Raw genomic sequence first — 19433 nt, forward strand, 5'->3', positions numbered from 1 at the left:
GTTTAGTGGGAGGATGGGATGGTTGTTATTGATATGGGGATTGACATATTTGGAACTGATTATTGTTTATTGTTGGTGGGTGTAAATTTGGGAAAAAACGTGAAAAAGGAGAATAAAAATATTTATTAAAAAAATATACATGGTGGTAGATAGGCAATGGCAGACATTTAAATAATTAATAATTCACAACAAAGATACACTACCTTGAGCAATAAAAACACCACAGAAAAATGTTCCAACTGGTGGCTGACCAGAGAAGTTAAAATAGTATTTGATTAAACAAAAAGACTTGGAATCCCTAAGCAATAGTTGGGTGTTTTTTAAAGGTCAGTAGTGGATAAACAATAAGTTGATAAAAAAAGAAACAAGGATACAAGAATAAACCTGGCTAGCGACATGAAATCAATTCTAAAATAATCCATAAGTAAAACTAAAGAGCTCAATTAGAGTAAGAATGGGTTACTTGGAAACGGACATGGGAGAAATTATATTGGGGAATGTGGAAAAGACACTTTTTTATAAATGTCTTCACCTTGAAAGACAGAAAACATTGTGCAAATATTGGGGAATGAGGGGCCTCATGGCAATTAGGAACCTAAAGGAATAGCACTGGCAATCAATAGGACAAAAAGTCAACAAATTCCTCAGACCTGATACCTACACCTGAGAATTTTAAAAGATGTAGCAACAGAGATAGTAGATACATTGGTTTTGATACTCCAGAATTCCATCAATTGTATACAAGTGGAGGGCATTGTTTGGATAATTACTTGAGCACATATAAAGAGATAAAGCCTTCTGTAATTAATGGGTGCTGTCCAGGCTGGAGAACATCATCAATCCTGATAAAGTCATTTTAATTTATTCCATTAGTTTCTGTTAAAGGTTTAGATCGTTGTTACAATTCCCCTTTAAGGGACTACTAATTAGTTTCTTAGCTAATTTTGTTGTTTATAGTTTGCCCAAAAGAGTATACAGAGACACGGGAGCAGAATGGAGTCAGGAAATGTATACCTGTAACATTTCACTTTGTGAAATAAATGTATTCTTTTTTTTAATTTAGAGCACCCAATTCATTTTTTCCAATTAAGGGACAATTTAGTGTGGCCAATCCACCTAGCCTGCACATCTTTGGGTTGTGGGGGCGAAACCCACACAAACACGGGGAGAATGTGCAAACTCCACATGGACAGTGACCCAGAGCCGGGATCGAACCTGGGACCTTGGCGCCGCGAGGCAGCAGGGCTAACCCTCTGCGCCACAGTGCTGCCACAAAATAAATGTATTCTTAAAGACTGTCTCTAAATTCTGGCTGTCAGGTTTATAACATTTTTGGAATTTGAGAATGGCCACCAAAAGAGTTCAAAGGTGCATTTGTAAAAACTGGGCACTATAGCTACTTTGCTTGATATCAGTCAGAAGTAAAATGCTCAAATCTATTATTGCGGATGTAATATCAAGACATTTGATGGAAGGGAAATAGCTTCTGACAAATGTGTTACTCTTTTTGAGATTGAAACTAATGGGTGGAATGGGGGAACCAGTGGATTTTCAAAAATTATTTGATTAATTACCACACTAAGTTTTTGCAGAAAATTGGGGCTCCTGAGAATGGGGGTAATATATCAGCATAGATTGAGCAACAGGGAAAGGAGAATAGAAATTAATGAGTAATTTTCAGGTCGGCAGGCTGTAACTGGTGGGGTACCACAAAATTGTTTTGCTCTCATTACTTACAATCTGTATCAGTCACTTAGTTGAGGCAACATGTATAGCATGTCCAGGTTTATTGGCATTAGAAAGTTAGGTGGAGAAGTAAGAAAATCTGCAAACAGATGTAGAAAAGTGAAGTGAGTGGGCAAGAACATGACATGGATTATAATGTGGAAGAAGTTATCCATTTTGGTAGAAAAAAGAAATGCACAGCTTCATGGGAATACTGGATGTGGGTGTCTTTTGCATGACTCACAAGGTTACTTACATCAGGTACAGTAAGCAAATGTTACCATGGCCTTTTATTACAAGTGGGTTAGAATAGTCTCATCAAGGACCTATAAAACTGCAATGATACCACATGTGGAATACTGTGTACAGTTTTAGTTTCCTTGCCTAAGAAAGATGGAATGCAACAAAGTTTCACCATATTAATTTCCTAGAAGAGGAAATTGTCCAATGGGGAGTAAATTAGGCCAGATTTCCGAGTTTCGAAGATTGAGCAGAAGATCAAAATATATAAAATCATTAACTGGCTTGACATGGGCAGATGCTGGTTGCATTTTCTTCCCTGGCTGGAATGTAACAGTAGCTGACAGTCTCAGAATGAGGTTGGCCATTTAGATCCGAGGAGAAAAGAAATTTCTTCTCTATTCTCTACTTGATTGAGTATACTGAAGTTAGAGGTCGATAGATATTTTGGATACTAAGAGAACCCAGGGACATGGGAATAATGCCGGAAGGTGCGGAAGATCATTGTGATCTTATTGACCGGCTGAGTGGCCTACTCATATTTAAAAAAAATATATATTTTAATTCTCCTTTTTCACATTTTCACCCACCAACAATAATCAGTAACGAATATGTTAATCCCATATCAATAACAACGTTCCCATCTTCACACCATGTTGTTTACTTTTCTGGATTTCCCCCACCAGAGGCCAGTTTTTCTGATTTTACCCCATTGAATCTCTGAATTATTTTTAGCATTGCAATGAGATCAACCATCCTTATTCTAGTAGAATCATAGAAATCTATGGCAAAACATTAGGTCATTCAGCCCATCATGCCATGATTTAACCTTTTAAGCCATGCTAGCATTTTTGTAAATCTGAGCTGTACAAGGCCAATATATCCTTTTTGAGGGAGGCCATTGGAAAGAAGTGAGAAGCAGGGACTATCCACCCTCGCAAATCTTTCCTTGGCAGCAGTCTGTGCTTTGTCAGTTTGACCCCAAGGTGAGCTGCCGATCACATAACCGCATCATCTGAATGCCCATCTAATTCTACTTCCCTAGTATTCTCCAACGATTTCCTGACCCTAATTCATCTGTTGCTGAAGCACTCGTCTGGGGGCAACAAAGGCATAGGATTTGACTATTCCACTACTGGCTTCTGACTACATAAATCACAAGTTCAGTCTTTTGTAGATCTGTCTGGGTCGGTACCAAAAATGCAAGTCTGGGTTCTTCCTTCGGAGCGGCACGGTAGCACAGTGGTTAGCACTGTTGCTTCACAGCGCCAGAACCCGGGTTCGATTCCCGGTTTAGGTCACAGTCTGTGCGGAACCTGCACGTTCTCTCTGTGTCTGCGTGGGTTTCGTCCGGGTGCACCGGTTTCCTCCCACAAGTCTAGATGTGCTTGTTAGGGGAATTGGACATTCTGAATTCTCCCTCAGTATACCCAAGCAGGTGCCGTAGTGTGGCGACTAGAGGATTTTCAAACCAAGGCACACATTCTAAACCATTTGGGGAATATTTTGTAACTTCATTAATGTAAGCTTATTTGTGACAATAATAAAGATTATTATTTTTAAGTAGTGTTGGCTCAGAAGGAAGAGTTTCTTGGGGTATGGTGTATGCTGGGTAGTTGGGTGTGTGTTGTTTACATCTACTGAGAATATCAAATAAATCTAGGTTTCGTAGATTCCAATACATCTTTAACTTTATAACTTCAGTTTTCTTCAACCACTGCTTTGAAGACCTTTCATGTTGCTTTAACATGATTCAGTGTAGTGAGTAAGAAGTAAATTTGGATGATTAAAACAATCAGCATTAAGAAGGATTGAGCAGATATAAAGTGATATTTAAAAGCCTAACTTCAGTCTCACATATTGATGAGGCCCATTTTGCAATCTAGTTTTTTTAAATAGTTAAGCCAGGCTTCTCAAGTTTCAGCAAAGTTTCCTGTTACAAGGCTATCTCACTATTTATTGTGTTTCAAATCCCCCTGAAAAAAAAAATTAATTTAGCTTCAGAAATTGTTGGATCGTGTTGAAATAATCTGCACTTAAATATAAAGGAAAGATTAATGAGTGGTCTTTAGAGTTCCATTCAGTAGAAAATTCTATTGAATCATAGAATCTCAGTGCAATGAACACTTTAAAAGGATCAGCATAGCTTTCAGCTTTAGTGCATATCTCTGCCGTACCTTTTATGTCAGTTTAACTCTGTGTTATCCAATGGCTTTTTTGGTTTTCTGCAATATCCTAACAGTTATTTGAAAGTTAGTTTCTGACAATTACTACCCACAAAATATTCCGCAAATTATTTAGAATGTCTGCATTAGTTTGAAAAACACATTTATGATCTGTTTAAGTAGGTTGTATCACTTGACTTATGCTTGCCAGAGGCAAATAGTAGATGCCTGCTTTTGAGAAGGTAGTAAGAGAGATACTGATTCAAAAAAAAACTGTCTCTTTGTGTTTGTGACAGTGCGTATCATAGAGTCATATACAGTGCAAAAGGAGACTATTCGGCCCATCGAGTTTGCACTGACCCTCTGAAAGAGCACCCTACCTACACCCTATCCCTGTAACCCCACTTAACCTTCACATCCCTGGACACTAAGGGGCAATTTAGCATGGCCAATCCACCTAACTGCACATCTTTGGACTGTGGGAGGAAACTAGAGCACTTGAAGGAAACCCACACAGACATGGGGGAAAAAGTACAAACTCCACACAGACAGTGACCCAAAGCCGGAATTGAACCTTGACACTATGTGAGGCAGCAGTGTGAACCACTGTGCTACTGTATAACAACAGGTGAGAGTATGTGTCCTGGAAGAATTTGCCAGGTAAAAATTGGTTTGTTTCTGAAGTTGAGTACACATCTATTAACATAAATGTAATTGTTGCTGGAACTTTGCTGCTGATGCTGCCATGGCAACTGTCTATTCATTCCTCCTCAAGAGTTCTGTTTTTTTTCCTGCTCTTGCTTCCGGCTGATTATAGCCGGCTACCAATTGCTGTTCCTACCAGGCTTTTTTTCAACTGTTCCTGGTGCTTCCGATCTGCAAGCATCTTGTCATGCAGGTGACCTGCCCTCAACTATCCAGCTTCTTTTAAGGGAGTTGTGGATTCCCACGCAGTTCTTGAGCTCTTTTGTGCCAAGCCAGGGCCATTACAGTGGTTTTGGCAAGTGAAGTCCTAATAACCTCCAGAATGCACATTTCAGCACCCTCCCACTTCTTTCTAATCCGTTCCCCAGCATCCCCCACAAATAAAATAAACTGGGTCACTGCTGGACTGCATCAGACACCAAACAATCCTCTGCCTTAGTAACTCGGCCTTTTACTGTTGCTGCCAACCTCTTTTTTTTTTCCTCTCTCACACACTGGGTCCTGGCCCCAAACCTTGGCACTTTATATTTTAATCTGGCTCTTTAGATTTTTCCACTCTAATGTTGTCTTTCACATGCATACTCATGCTCCTTTTTTCACTTCTTTTTAAAATATGATTCTTCCCAATTTCACTGCTACATTCTGTTTATTCCCTTTCCTGCCATTTCAAGTTCAAATCCTTCACGGATCTGCCCAGCATTTCCCTTTCTCTATCCTTCGTACCTACTGTTGTGCCATGGCTGCCTCCTCCTCACTGTCCCAGAGCAGAAACATACACCACCCTTTCCCAGGAAGCATCCTTTCATGAAGTGAAAATCTCATTAATTTCTCTATTCTTCTTTCCTGTTTTCCTCCTCTAAAGCTTGAGAGATTGAGTGTACAGGTAGAGAGCTGGAAATAATCAACACCCTTCCTGTTTTTTCTAAATTTAACCAGGCAGCATGTTTCTAATAGTGACTTGCGATGAATGTAAGGATTTTTCATATTTATGTTTCTTGCAATAATGCTATTAAAACCTGGGTTAAGGTGCGTATAGACAGTATGACTGCAGGGATGGTGATTATAGTTGTGAAAGTGAGGTAATCATTGATTTGCAGGTGAAGTGTTCTGTTAATATATCTTGAACTATTTACTTGTTTACAGATAAATAGAATATTGTTTAGGTTTGAAGGACTCCTGGGGGTGTAGATAATTGATGATGGATATTGTGTTTGGCCCTGGCTAAACAAAGCAAGGGACATCTTGTAAGAAGAGGCAAGAGAATGTCTTGTGCTTGGGTACAGATAATATAGTTAATGAGAGGAGCCAGGTCTATATGAAGAATCAGTAGGTCCTAGAACTCTAATCTGAACGGGTGTTTCAGTTTGGTCCTGAAAGGTGTTTTCTCCAATGAATCTGCAAAGAGAACAGCAAGTAAAACCTTGTAGTTAACTTTATTCATGGGTGTTATTCAAGATATATTGGTTTGCTTAATTGGAATACAGTGACAAGTTTAGGAAGTAAGTTGAGGTTTCTTTTTAGTTAAGAACTGTTCACTAAAGTTATTTCTTTGTTGCTAATTCTGTGATTACAGTAAAGTTTGTTTTAACATAAAATATGCCTACTGGTCAGTATTATCACTCCTGTGATGCAGTAATATTTCCTCTCAGCTTTACAATTTGAAAATAGTTGGGTTCTCGTTTGGGATCGTAGAGATCGTAACAGACTCTCGATCTTACACAGTTGCCTCCAGGGTATTGCGAAATTTCATCCCTGGCATCCTCTGTGTGCAACATGTACAGAATTTCACAACTATCTTCCTCCTTCACCACACACCAGCCCCACTCCCTCTAACCCACATACGTAATGCTCTACCTGCTCTTGTAATTTGTCAATGCCACAGACTGCATTGTTCTGACTCTGGGCCACTTTTTTCCCCTATCCCTGACTCCCTCACTTGATGGTAGAACTTTCAATTCTGGTCCCGCCCTCTGGAATTCCTTCTGCAAATTTTCTCCTCCTTGCTGATAACTTTTTCAAAATAAATTTAGAGTACCCAATTCACTTTTTCAAAATAAGGGGCAGTTTAGCGTGGCCAATCCACCTAACTTGCACATTTTTGTGTTGTGGGACGAAACTCCCGCAAACACTGGGAGAATGTGCAAACTCCACATGGACAGTGACCCAGAGCCGAGATTGAACCTGGGACCTCGGCGCCGTAAGGCAGCAGAGCTAACCACTGCACCACCGTGCTGCCCCTTGCTGATTCATTTTAATCATTTGGAGAGGTAATGCTTTTGACTAATCTCAGCCAACTCTACTAAATCCTGTGCTGCTTGGTCTATCACGGTCTCTTTATTGAAGCTCTGTGGAGCATTTTATTATGTTAAAGACACTGTACAAATTAAAGTAAAACAATGCCCTATTTATCTTTCAAAACTGAAACCAAAATCAAGATTGTGGTATCATTGGCGTTAGAAATATTGACCTGAAATTTCACTTGCATTTCAGAATTTACAATCCCAAAATGATCTTTACACCCAGTTTTGCATTTACCTTCTACAAAGTCAGTGACAAAAGTAATATTTTTGTGATCATTATGGGCCAAGCATAATATAATTCCTTTTAAAAGTGGGATTGTGCAATTTAAAAGGAACTTGAATTTGTGACAAAATTGTCAAATGGAAGCATGAAATTAAATCTTTTTGTTCTTGTGTGGTACTTTTACCTGCTTCCAATTCATTTGTTATTTACAGGACAATTTACATGGTCCCCTGAAATAAAAGTGGCTGGTTTAATAATCGTTTATTGTCACAATTAGGCTTCAATGAAGTTACTGTGAAAAGCCCCTCGTTGCCACATTCTGGCGAAATACCATCCATGCTTGTTTGTTGAGGTTGGTAAACAGCATTTTGAACCCTGCTACCCAATGTGTTGTGAAAACCAAGGCATGAAAGAACAGTCTGTAATTTAACCCCATAGGCTGCCATTCTTGTTCAGCTGACACACATGTTAAATAATCACTCCGGATGCTTGCTTGGTCTATGGATAGTTGATTTTGATTTGACAGAATGGCAGGCTTTTGTGTTTTACACACTAGAATCTGAGCTGAGGCTGATTACATTCTGAATGGCATTTCACTTAGTTATATTATGCAAGAATCCTGCAATAATATTTCAACTGTACGGTGAACACTATATTCGCCATCAGATTTATTGGTACTAAATCTCTGTTTGTGTTTAAAAAGCTCGATATCTTCCTTTGGCATTCGTACTTTGATCGGACCAGATCTAGTTTCTAATAATAGTCTCTTGGATTGTCCAAAATCTAGAATATGCTTTGTTTATTGCAGTTCATCATAACAAACAAGGTAATTTTATTGCAGAAGTAGGAGATGGCTGATTAATTAAACTATTACACATCTTGTGAAATACATCCCTCTGTTATGTTTCTAATACTGTTTGCTTCATACTTCAAAATGTAAGTTACTTTAATTTCCCTCGTTCCCCTCTACAAATTTAATTTCCATTTTATTTGCATTATAATTTATTGCTCTATTTTCTATGAAGCATTTGCATAAAGTACTTGATTGGTTTATTTTCTATTCCTTTTCTCTATTATATAATTATAATAGAAATGTTCTCCCCCTTACTGAAGTCATCATGATATTCCCATTGTTCAGTCACCACAGCTATTTCTGTGATTCTTTGCCAACTTGCTGATCTGGCTCCCTAATTGACGACAGTCACATTGTTTTAGACGAGCATCAAAACATCCCCCTCTGGTTCTGGCATAAACATCAGTCTCCCTTCTGGCATGCAAACTCTTTATCTCAAAAAACAATAACTGCGACAGAATTTTTATTCAATGGTTTAAACTGTATTAAATGATATAGGAATTGGAACAAAGTCCTTATTTTTGTTTTACCCCTATCTCAATCACAGTGCATCCTGTTCTGGTCAACAGTTTTTAGGAAGGATGTGAGGGTCCTCGAGGGAGTGTGTGCAGAGGTCATTAATCTAATGGTTCCAGGGATGAGAGCTTTTGGCTGCAAAATTAGGATGGAGAAGCTGAGGTTGTTCTCTTTGGAGCAAAGGAAGTTGAGGGAGAATTGATCGAGGTATATAGGATTACGACAGGTATGTAGGATTACGACAGGTTTAGAGAAGATGGACAAAGAAAAGCTGTTTCCATTAGCTGATGATTCAAAGATGAGGGGACACATTTAAGATTGAAGACTTGGAGGAGGAGTTGATGATTAACCTTTCTGTGCAGTGAGTGATAACCTCCATCTCTGCGAAGATAATGGAAGCAAAAACGGTTAACGATTTCAAAAGGAAATTGAACGAGCACTTGAGGGAAATAAACTTTCAGGACTACAATAGAACTGGGGAATGGGACTGACTAGATTGCTCTGCACCACACTGGCATGGACTTGATGGGCTGAATTGCTGCTCCTGTGCTGTATTGACTCTGATGACTTGCATCAAAAGGGACATTTTCTAATGCAGAAAATAATCCATGGGGTCCTTCACAAGCAGCTACATGCATGATTTTAAAGGCTTGGTCAAACAGTTGGGTTTGAAAGAGGATCATAATGGCAGAAGACCAAAGGAAGGGAGAAGTTTAGGAAGGAAATTCGGAGCTTCTATCATAACTGCCATTTTTGAGGCAAAGGGTTGCTTAAGAGTCTTCATAGATTATAGGGCTGGAGGAGGTCCGAGATGAGGGTCAAGACTATGAAGGTATTTGAACTTTGGGAATTCTGAAGTTAAGGAGGTGGTGGATCGGCATAGGTTGATAAGCATAGACTGATGGATAAGCAGGACTTGGTACTGGTTAGGATGTGGGCAACAGAGCCTTGGATGAGCTCAGGTTCATGGTAGGCATTGGAATAATTAAGCTGGAATTTGTAAAAGTATGGATACAGACTGAGGACACTGAATATTGAAGGCCAGGCTAAAAATATAATTTCCACATGCAGTACTCTAGGATAGGAGACCATTTCAGCTGAGGCCTCAGAAATAAGTTTGGGCTAAATTACCCGGGCTGGGGGTATGTGTCAGGAGCCTTAAGGCATTATTTATGGTAGGTTTACTATGTGTAGTAAATGAACTAACCCGAGTGCAGAAAGAAAATGGTGTTTGAATACATTAAATGAATTGCTTGGTTTTTGGCACTTGATGTGTGAGTGTTAATGATGAGAGGGAGAATTTGATATTCTTCTGCTGGCTACTCATTTTGCATTGTTATCTTTCAAATCGTTCAGTTTATAAATTATTTTGCCCTGTTTTTGGAGGTGTGACACTCGGGTACAACAGTAGCTCTTAAAGGTCTTTGAAGCTCTGGGTTTTGGACACACTGCCTTTGAACAACCTGGGGCAACAGATGGGCAGTCGATGCAAGATTTCTTGTATATTCCCAATTAGCTCTTAGATTAAGTTAGTTTTTTTAAGAGTGTACATGAAGTGCAGTGGATATTCATTTATTTTCTACTCTTGTATTGTTAATGGCAATTTATTTCCAAGCTCTCTGGTTAACCCTCTGATGGGTTATGCTGCCTCTGTAACGATTACATGGAACTGTTAACCTTAATTGCTCCTTTTCCAGAAGGTGTTATAGCAAATGGTCACATTGCATTTGACTGATTGTTCTGTGTGTCTTGTATATAGGGATCCCAGAAGCCCTTCACGGAAGTAATCAGAGCTAACATAGGAGATGCTCATGCTATGGGGCAACAACCAATCACATTTCTGAGACAGGTGGGTGTATGTGTATGTAAAGTGTATATTGCAGTGCTTTCTGAAAGATTTAAAAAAATGATTTGTTCTGAAAGAAAAGGTTAATTCTCAGTCGAATCCTATTAATATTGAATGTTTCCTGGTTTCCACAATGGGGTTTAGTTTCTGGTGTGGCGGTAAATTTTGTGTTATCATATTGGAATGTTATGTGTGGGGAGATGGGTAGATCAAATCTGTTCATTTACAGGCTAAGCTTCAATACCATTTGAAAAGCCCTAGACACCTAAATTGTTTTTTTTCTAGGATTTAGAAGTTATCAAAATACGTTGTTTTGAAATATTGTATACTTCCAGAAATATAGTACCATGGGGTCAATTATCAGTCATCAGGGCAGCACGGTGGCACAGTGGTTAGCACTGCTGCCTCACAACGCCGAGGTCCCAGGTTCGATCCCGGCTCTGGGCCACTGGCCGTGTGGAGTTTGCACATTCTCCCCGTGTTTGCATGGGTTTCGCGCCCACAACCCAAAGATGTGCAGGGTAGGTGGTTTGGCCATTCTAAATTGGCTCTTAATTGGAAAAAAATAATTGGATACTCTAAATTTTATTTTTTTTAAATTATCAGTCATCAGCAAAGCTGCAGTCTTGGTTACTAGTAGACATAGTTGTTAGAAGGGATGTAGCTAACTTCAATTTCACAGCTGGGGGAATGGAAGAATCATTTACATTTTTTGTTTGCACAAATGATTAAAGTTTATTTCAATGCATTTTCTCATCAGTACCTGGTGAAACATCTGATTAGACTCCTTTTTAAAAAAAAAAATGTTGAACTATGACCTACATTACTTTGTAATATTCCTCATTTAACTTGAAGTGAATGCATGAAAGTCCTTCCTGCTGTGAAAGGCTTGCAATGTGCTGCACAAGAAGCTGGGAACGGTGGAGGAGCAGAGATTTAGAGATGTATTTATAGAAATCACTCAAAATCAGTGGCTATGCACATTGTGGTTTAAAAGGCTCAAGGAATGTCAGTTTTTATTTCAAGGGCTTTACGATAGGGTTAGAAATTATTCTTTGGTTATATATAACTATGATTAGACTGCATCTAAAGTGCAGCTTCCATTCTGATCATCATCACCTCCGGTAGGATGTATAGGTTATGGGCAGAGTGCAGCACAGATTTGCCAGCGAGATAAAAATATTACGTTATGAGTAATGAGTTCTGATGCAGGGTCATCATCCACTCAAAATGTTAATTCTGTTTCTCTCCACGGATGTTGCTTGATCTGCTGAATATTTCCACCATTTTCTGTTTTAAAGTTGTTATGAGGACAGATTCTGTAGATTAGACATGTGTTCTGTCGAGTCTAGATGATTGAGTGGTGATCTAATTGAGATATTTAAGATGATTGCAGAGTTTGACATGGTAGATGGTGAGAAACTATTTCCTCAGGATGGGTTTGTACAGAACATGAGGGCCATAACCTTAAGAGTTTGGATATTCAGGATAATGTTCGCAGAAAGGGTAGTGAAAAAATAGGACTCTTCCCGAAAATCTGTTGGAAGGCTAATTCTGATTGGTCTACTGCTGTTCTGATGTCCTTAACTCCTTGTCCATAAAAAAGGTCAGACATATATTTGTACCCTGCAAATCGTAGTCAGAATGGTAATATGTCAACTAAATGCTACTATGTTGTGGAAAGACTCGCGTAATGAATAACCAGAACATTATTTTAAAACAAATTATCTGTGATCTATAAATGAAGCCCTCTTCCTTTTTATTTTGTCTTGTCTCCTATTTAGCTAAATCAAATATTTCTATATTTTTTTCAAAGCCCTTTGGTCCACTTTATATTTTCAGGTGGCCAATGACACATTTTTAAAAAATCTTAAAGGTCATTTGAAAATGTAAATTTGGAACAAAATATTTCAGCCCATCCATGGAATTACCCAATTATTCTTCCAAATGCTATTAACTGACTTCAACCCAACCTGACGCACGGCTATCTATGCTAATATGACTGTTGCCCACAACTTCTGCACTCTTCATATTCTCCTTTCCACCTCCAGAGAGGCCTGAAGGTGCTGCAGCTTTGAAGGGAGAGGACCAGTGAGGTTGGTGAAACATTGCAGGGAAGGATCTCTCTGTTGCCACTCTTTGCTAGAGGTTTTAAGTACAGTACAAAACAAAAACAATTTAATTGCTTCAAACAACAGAATCTTGGGTGGATTAAAATAGTTAAAAAGGGTACAGCCTCAATCTAGCTGAGGGAGATGAATTGGCAGCTGAAGGATCAAGCTAGAGACCGGTACAACAGATAGGGTTAGCATTATTGGGGAAATACTTGTTTTATAATTTCCAACTCTGAATCGGAGAGATTCAAGCCACTATTTTCTACTTTAAAGAGCTTAGTTTATAAGTCTTTTGAATTGAACCCCTGTGTGAGATTCACAAATTATAAATTTGAGGAGGATTTTATGTTTTGCAGAAGGAAAAAAATACAAGAAAGAAATCTATTTAAATATTTAATTAGATCATATTTCTTGTCCAATTCAGGTTGTTGCTCTTTGTACTTATCCAGAGCTGTTTGAGAGTCCACAATTTCCTGCTGATGCAAAGGAGAGAGCCCAACGTATTCTGCTAGACTGTGGAGGACAAAGTCTAGGTACTTGTACTTCATCCCCATTTGCACTTGTGTATTTGCTTTTCGGGAAATGCTGTTCAACAGTCCTGAAGCCATCAGAGAAAGCAATAGGTATAAGAGATTGTGGAAGGGTAGGAGTGAAACTTCCAAGTGGAAGGTGTCTCTCAAGCCTACAGTCCAGTTTATATTGAGTTCTCGTGAAGAGGGGTGGTGGGGATTAGAGGAGGAAGAGGAAGAAATGGGGCAATAGTGGTATGTCTTTATAACAACATGTGGGATAGGATTATCTCTATGGGACTGTCTTTTAATAATAATAATTGTTTATTGTCACAAGTAGGCTTCAATTAAGTTACTGTGAAAAGCCCCTAGTCGCCACATTCCGCCACCTGTTCGGGGAGGCTAGTACGGGAATTGAACCCGCGCTGCTGGCCTTGTTCTGCATTACAAGCCAGCTTGTTTTCCCACTGTGCTAAACCAGCCCTAAACTGAACTGTTTCCTGAACTGTTTCATTTTACAGCTGCGTTTTCTAGAAGTTACCTATTGCCATTGATTTGTGTGGAACGACAATTTGCTATTGGAGTATCTGTTAATTCCAAACCCAAATAGAATATTTAAGTTATATAAAAGTTGAAGTAGCTCGGGAGGAAAAACAATTAACCAATGATTTGCAGATGATCACCCAACGAACATAGCTAGGGATGTATTCGAGGTGAGAGCATAATTAATCTAGGTTTTGACTCCCTCACGAAGATAAATGACCAGTTAAAACATAACAGTTGCAATTAGGATGGAAGGGCACTTGCCATCATTACTTGTCACGTTAAGGAAAGGACAGTAAAGATCCCCTTTGAAATATTTTTTCTGGTTTTTACCAGTTGCGATCATCAGGTCAGGGATGAGCATCTCCTGGTACTCTAACTGCAGCTTTCAGTTGACCTTTGGGAAAAGCAGCAAGAATTAGCCAGTTTGCACAGTATTAACATTTTTATTGCAGTTTTTCCATTTTTACAAAAAAACGCAACAGAATCCCCAAAACAGGTACAGTACAAGTGCTTCAGCATATATAAATACAGAAAAAGAGAGCAGTGGCTAATGCTGCTGCTTCACAGTGACAGGGACCTGGGATCAATTCCTGCCTTGGGTGACTGTGTGGAGTCTGCACATTCTCCCAGTGTCTGCGTAGGTCTCCTCTCTGTGCTCTGGTTTCCTCCCACAGTCCAAAGATGTACAGGTTAGGTGTATTGGCTATGCTAAATTGGCCCTTAATGTACAAGATGTGCAGGTTAGGTGGAGTTATGGGAGGGGGGGGAGGGGGAGAAGAGTGAGTGAACCTCGGTGGGGTGCTCTTTCAGGGGGTCGGTGGTGACTCGATGGGCCGAATGACTTCCTGCACTATAGGAGTTCTCTGGTTCTGCAGTCTGTTCATCTTCATCATTAGTCTTGGTGCTTCTATTTATACCAAAAAAAAATAAGCAGATGAACTTGAGAATGAGGAAGAAGAGGATAAAGCCATGAAAACATGGTAAAGTGGCGCACACCGTCACATGTATCATAGGCATAATTTAGGCCCCACCATCATCAGAAAGCTTAAACCATTCTCCACGAGAAAACCCCACTGCAAGGGAGAGGAAAAATCATTAAGACACCCATCAACAGGATATTTCGAGGGTATGGAAATACAACTCTCCTCCTCCGAACAGAATAAGGGACACCTCCTAGAACCAAATATAATAAGTTGTTCATCCAGCCCAGAAGAATATAGAATAGGGTTTCAGACCACGCCTGGGCATGTACGACTCCCACAACTCCAATTATACCAGAGGCACCAATTACGTCTTTTCCTCAGATATGGGACCTGCCTGTACCTTCACAAGATCCAATTAAGGATCCTTTAGCCAGAAAATAAAGAAAAGAAATATAGAAAAAGTTCACAAATATTATATGTATAGCCACAAGACGCAACATAACCCCAAAATCCAGTATGGTACAGCATCCCAGGGTACTAAAAGAGACGGCTAGGGAAATTGCAAATGCACTCGTGATAATTTACCAAAATTCAATAGACTCTGGGGTGGTCCCAGCGGATTGGAAATTAGTAAACATGACACCACTGTTTTAAAAAGGAGGTAGGCAGACAGCGGGTAATTATAGGCCAGTTAGCTTAACTTTGGTAGTAGGGAAGATGCTGGAATCTATCGAGGTAGAAATAGCAAGGCATCTGGATGGAAATTGTCCCATTGTACAAACACAGCATGGGTTCATAAAGGGCAGGCCTAACTAATTTAGTGGAATTTTTTTTTAAAATTTAGAGTACCCAATTCATTTTTTCCAATTAAGGGGCAATTTAGCGTGGCCAATCCGCCTGGCTTGCACATTTTTGGGTTGTGGGAGAATGAGCCAGGATTGAGCCTGGGACCTTGGCGCCGTGAGGCCACAGTGCTAACCCACTACGCCACCGTGCTGCCCTTTAGTGGAATTTTTTAAGGACATTACCAGTGCGGTAGCCAACGGAGAGCCAATGGATGTGGTGAAAGCTTTTGACAAGATGCCACACAAAAGGTTGCTGCATAAGATAAAGATGCATGGCGTTAAAGGTAAAGTAGTAGCATGGATAGAGCATTGGTTAATTAATAGAAAGCAAAGAGTGGGGATTAATGGGTGTTTCTCTGCTTGGCAATCAGTAGCTAATAGTGTCCCTCGGAACAGTGTTGGGCCCATAATTGTTCATAATTTATATAGATGATTTGGAGTTGGGGACCAAGTGCAATGTGTCCAAGTTTTCAGACGACATTAAGATGAGTGATAAAACAAAAAGTGTAGTGGATACTGGAATTCTGCAGAGGGATTTGGATAGATTGAGCGAATGGGCTAGGGTCTGGCAGATGGAATACAATATTGACAAATGTGAGGTTATCCATTTTAGTAGGAATAACAGCAAAAGTGATTATTATTTAAATGATAAAATCTTAAAACATGCTGCTGTGTAGAGGGACCCGAGTGTCCTAGTGCATGAGTCGCAAAAAGTTGGTTTACAAGTGCAACAGGGGATTAAGAAGGCGAATGGAAAGGCGTTTGATAGAGTTGAGTGGGGGTACCTGTGGGAGGTGCTGGATCGGTTCGGATTCGGGGAGGGGTTCATCAAATGGGTGAGGTTGCTCTATGAGGCCCCAATGGCGAGTGTAGTTACCAATCGAAGGAGATCAGAGTACTTCAGGCTCTACCGTGGGACCAGGCAGGGGTGCCCCCTGTCCCCCTTGCTTTTTGCACTGACGATAGAACCTTTGGCTTTGAGGGAGTCGGGGAGGTGGAGGGTCCTGGTGCAGGGTGGGGAAGAACATAGGGTATCGCTGTATGCGGACGACCTGCTGTTGTATGTGGCGGACCCAGAGGGGGGAATGCCGGGGGTGATGGAGCTGTTGGCTGAGTTTGGGAGCTTCTCGGGCTATAAGTTAAACTAGGCAAGAGTGAGGTATTTGTAGTACACCCGGGTGATCAGGAGGAGGGAATTGGGAGGCTCCCGTTTAAGAGGGCAGTGAAGAGTTTCAGATACCTGGGGGTGCAGGTGGCCAGGAGTTGGGGGACTCTCCATAAGCTTAATTTTACCAGGCTTGTGGAGCAGATGGAAGAGGAATTCAAAAGGTGGGACATGGTGCCGCTATCGCTGGCGGGTAGAGTGCAGTCCGTCAAAATGACGGTTCTCCCGAGGTTTTTGTTCCTCTTTCAGTGTTTGCCCATCTTTATCCCTAGGGCCTTTTTTAGGAGGGTGACTAGCAGCATCATGAGCTTTGTTTGGGCACATGGGACCCCGAGGGTGAAGAGGGTCTTCTTGGAGCGGGGTAAAGATGGTGGGGTGCTGGCGTTACCCAATCTCTCGGGGTATTATTGGGCGGCCAATATGTCGATGGTGCGCAAGTGGGTGATGGAGGGGGAGGGGGCGGCATGGAAACGGATGGAGAGGGTGTTCTGTGGAGATACAAGCCTGGGGGCCCTGGTAACGGCGCCGTGGCCGCTCCCTCCTACGAAGTATACCACGAGTCCGGTTGTGGCGGCTACCCTCAAGATTTGGGGGCAGTGGAGGCGACATAGGGGGGAAGTGGGGGGCTCGATGGAGGCTCCGTTAAGGGGGAACCATCGGTTCGTCCCGGGGAACATTGATGGGGGGTTCCAGGGTTGGCACAAAGCGGGCATCAGACAGCTGAGGGACCTGTTCATTGATGGGAGGTTTGCGAGCCTGGGGGAGTTGGAGGAGAAATTTGGGCTCCCCCCGGGGAACATGTTTGGGTATCTGCAGGTAAAGGCGTTTGCTAGGCGGCAGGTGGCGGGATTCCCTTCGCTTCCCGCGAGGGGGGTGAGTGACAGGGTGCTTTCGGGGGTCTGGGTCGGGGAGGGGAAGATATCTGATACCTACAAGGTATTGCAGGAGGTGGAGGAGGCGTCAGTAGAGGAGCTGAAAGCTAAGTGGGAGGGGGAACTGGGGGAACAGATTGAAGATGGGACATGGGCTGATGCCCTGGAGAGGGTTAACTCTTCCTCCTCGTGCGCGGCTTAGCCTCATCCAATTCAAGGTGCTGCACCAGGCCCACATGTCCGGGTCGAGGATGAGTAAGTTCTTTGGGGGCGAAGACAGGGGTGTCAGGTGTTCGGGGAGTCCAGCGAACCATGCCCATATGTTCTGGGCATGCCCGGCACTGGAGGAGTTCTGGAAGGGGGTGGCGAGGACGGTGTCGAGGGTGGTAGGATCCAGGGTCAAGCCAGGCTGGGGACTCGCGATTTTTGGGGTTGGGGTGGAGCCAGGAGTGCAGGAGGCGAAAGAGGCCGGTGTGCTGGCCTTTGCGTCCCTAGTAGCCCGGCGGAGGATCTTGCTACAGTGGAAGGATGCGAGACCCCCAAGCGTGGAGACCTGGATCAATGATATGGCGGGTTTTATCAAGCTAGAGAAGGTCAAATTCGCCCTGAGAGGATCGGTACAAGGGTTCGTTAGGCGGTGGCAACCTTTCCTCGACTTTCTGGCTCAACGATAGGGTACTGAGCCAGCAGCAGCAGCAACCCGGGGGGGAGGGGCGGCGGCGGCGTTGACTATGTTTGCTTATTTAATTTTAATTTATTTTTAAGTTCTCTTGTTTACTGGGTTTGGGGGGGGGGGGGGGTGTGATACATGCGTTGATACGGTCTTGGGGGTGTTACAGTTATTATGGTGTTTTATTGTTGCTTTTCATTGTTTGTGGTTATATTTTCTGTAAAAAATTCCAATAAAAATTATTTAAAAAAAAAAAGAAGGCGAATGGAGTTTTATCCTTCATTGCTAGAAGGATGGAGTTTAAGACTTGGGAGGTAATGCTGTAACTGTATAAGGTGTAAGGCCACACCTGGAGTATCGTGATCAGTTTTGGTCTCCTTACCTGAGAAAGGACGTACTGGCACTGGAAGGTGTGCAGATGTGTTATGGGCCAGGGTTTAGAAAACTCCAAAGTATATCATGGAGTTCACCTGACCCACAACTGTTTATAGATTTTGGTTATGAGGAGCATAACGGCCTACTTTTCAGGGCCTACTTTTCAGGTGTTATTTTAAGAGGCTTAAAGCACTTTTAAACAAACACAGGTTTGAATTCTTTACAGATTTTAACACAGAGAGAGAGAGGAGAAGCCTTCTTTTTCTGAATCCAGTTTCCAAAAGTGTAAACCGAAAGGTGAAACTCAGGGCCCCAGCCAGCTTCCAGCTCAAACTGAAAGTAAAACCCAGAACCACAGCCCAGCTCCACCCACACAATGACATCACTGAAGCCATTTGAGAATGCAATACATTTCTTAAAGGTACACTCCCATGACAGAGGAGATTCATGAGGTTAATCCCAGAGTTGAGATGGTTGGATTATGAGGAGAGGTTGAGTAGCCCGGGACTGTACTCGTTGGAATTTAGAAGGATGAGAGTGGATCTTATAGAAACATATAAAATTATGAAGCGAATAGATAGGATAGATGCGGGCAGGTTGCTTCCTCTGGTGGGTGAAAGCAGAACCTCAAAATAAGGGGAAGTACATTTAGGACTGAGTTCAGGAGGAAGTCCTTCACCCAAAAGGTTGAAATATATGGAATTCCCTGCCCAGTGAAGCAGTTGAGGCTCCTTCATTAAATGTTTTCAAGATACAGATAGATAATTTTTTGAAGAATAAAAGAATAAAGGGTTATGGTGTTCGGGCAGGAAAGTGGAGCTTGGTCCACAAAAGATCAGCC

General features: G+C 41.5%; 1 protein-coding gene across 4 annotated transcripts in view; it reads left to right on the top strand.

Moving 5' to 3' along the window:
* Positions 1 to 19433, top strand: part of gpt2 (glutamic pyruvate transaminase (alanine aminotransferase) 2) — a 93003-nt gene that overhangs the window by 7350 nt on the left and 66220 nt on the right. For 2 of the 4 annotated variants that reach the window (XM_038806643.1, XM_038806644.1), the window contains exons 2-3: positions 10487 to 10576; positions 13112 to 13220. In XM_038806643.1, the coding sequence (XP_038662571.1) occupies positions 10487 to 10576; positions 13112 to 13220 (199 nt within the window). Of the gene's footprint in view, positions 1 to 5336; positions 5805 to 7083; positions 7103 to 10486; positions 10577 to 13111; positions 13221 to 19433 lie in introns of those variants that run through there. The other 2 variants (XM_038806645.1, XM_038806646.1) reach the window with 2 other exon arrangements.

Source organism: Scyliorhinus canicula, chromosome 9 (assembly GCF_902713615.1).
Source record: "Scyliorhinus canicula chromosome 9, sScyCan1.1, whole genome shotgun sequence".
Taxonomy (NCBI): domain Eukaryota; kingdom Metazoa; phylum Chordata; class Chondrichthyes; order Carcharhiniformes; family Scyliorhinidae; genus Scyliorhinus; species Scyliorhinus canicula.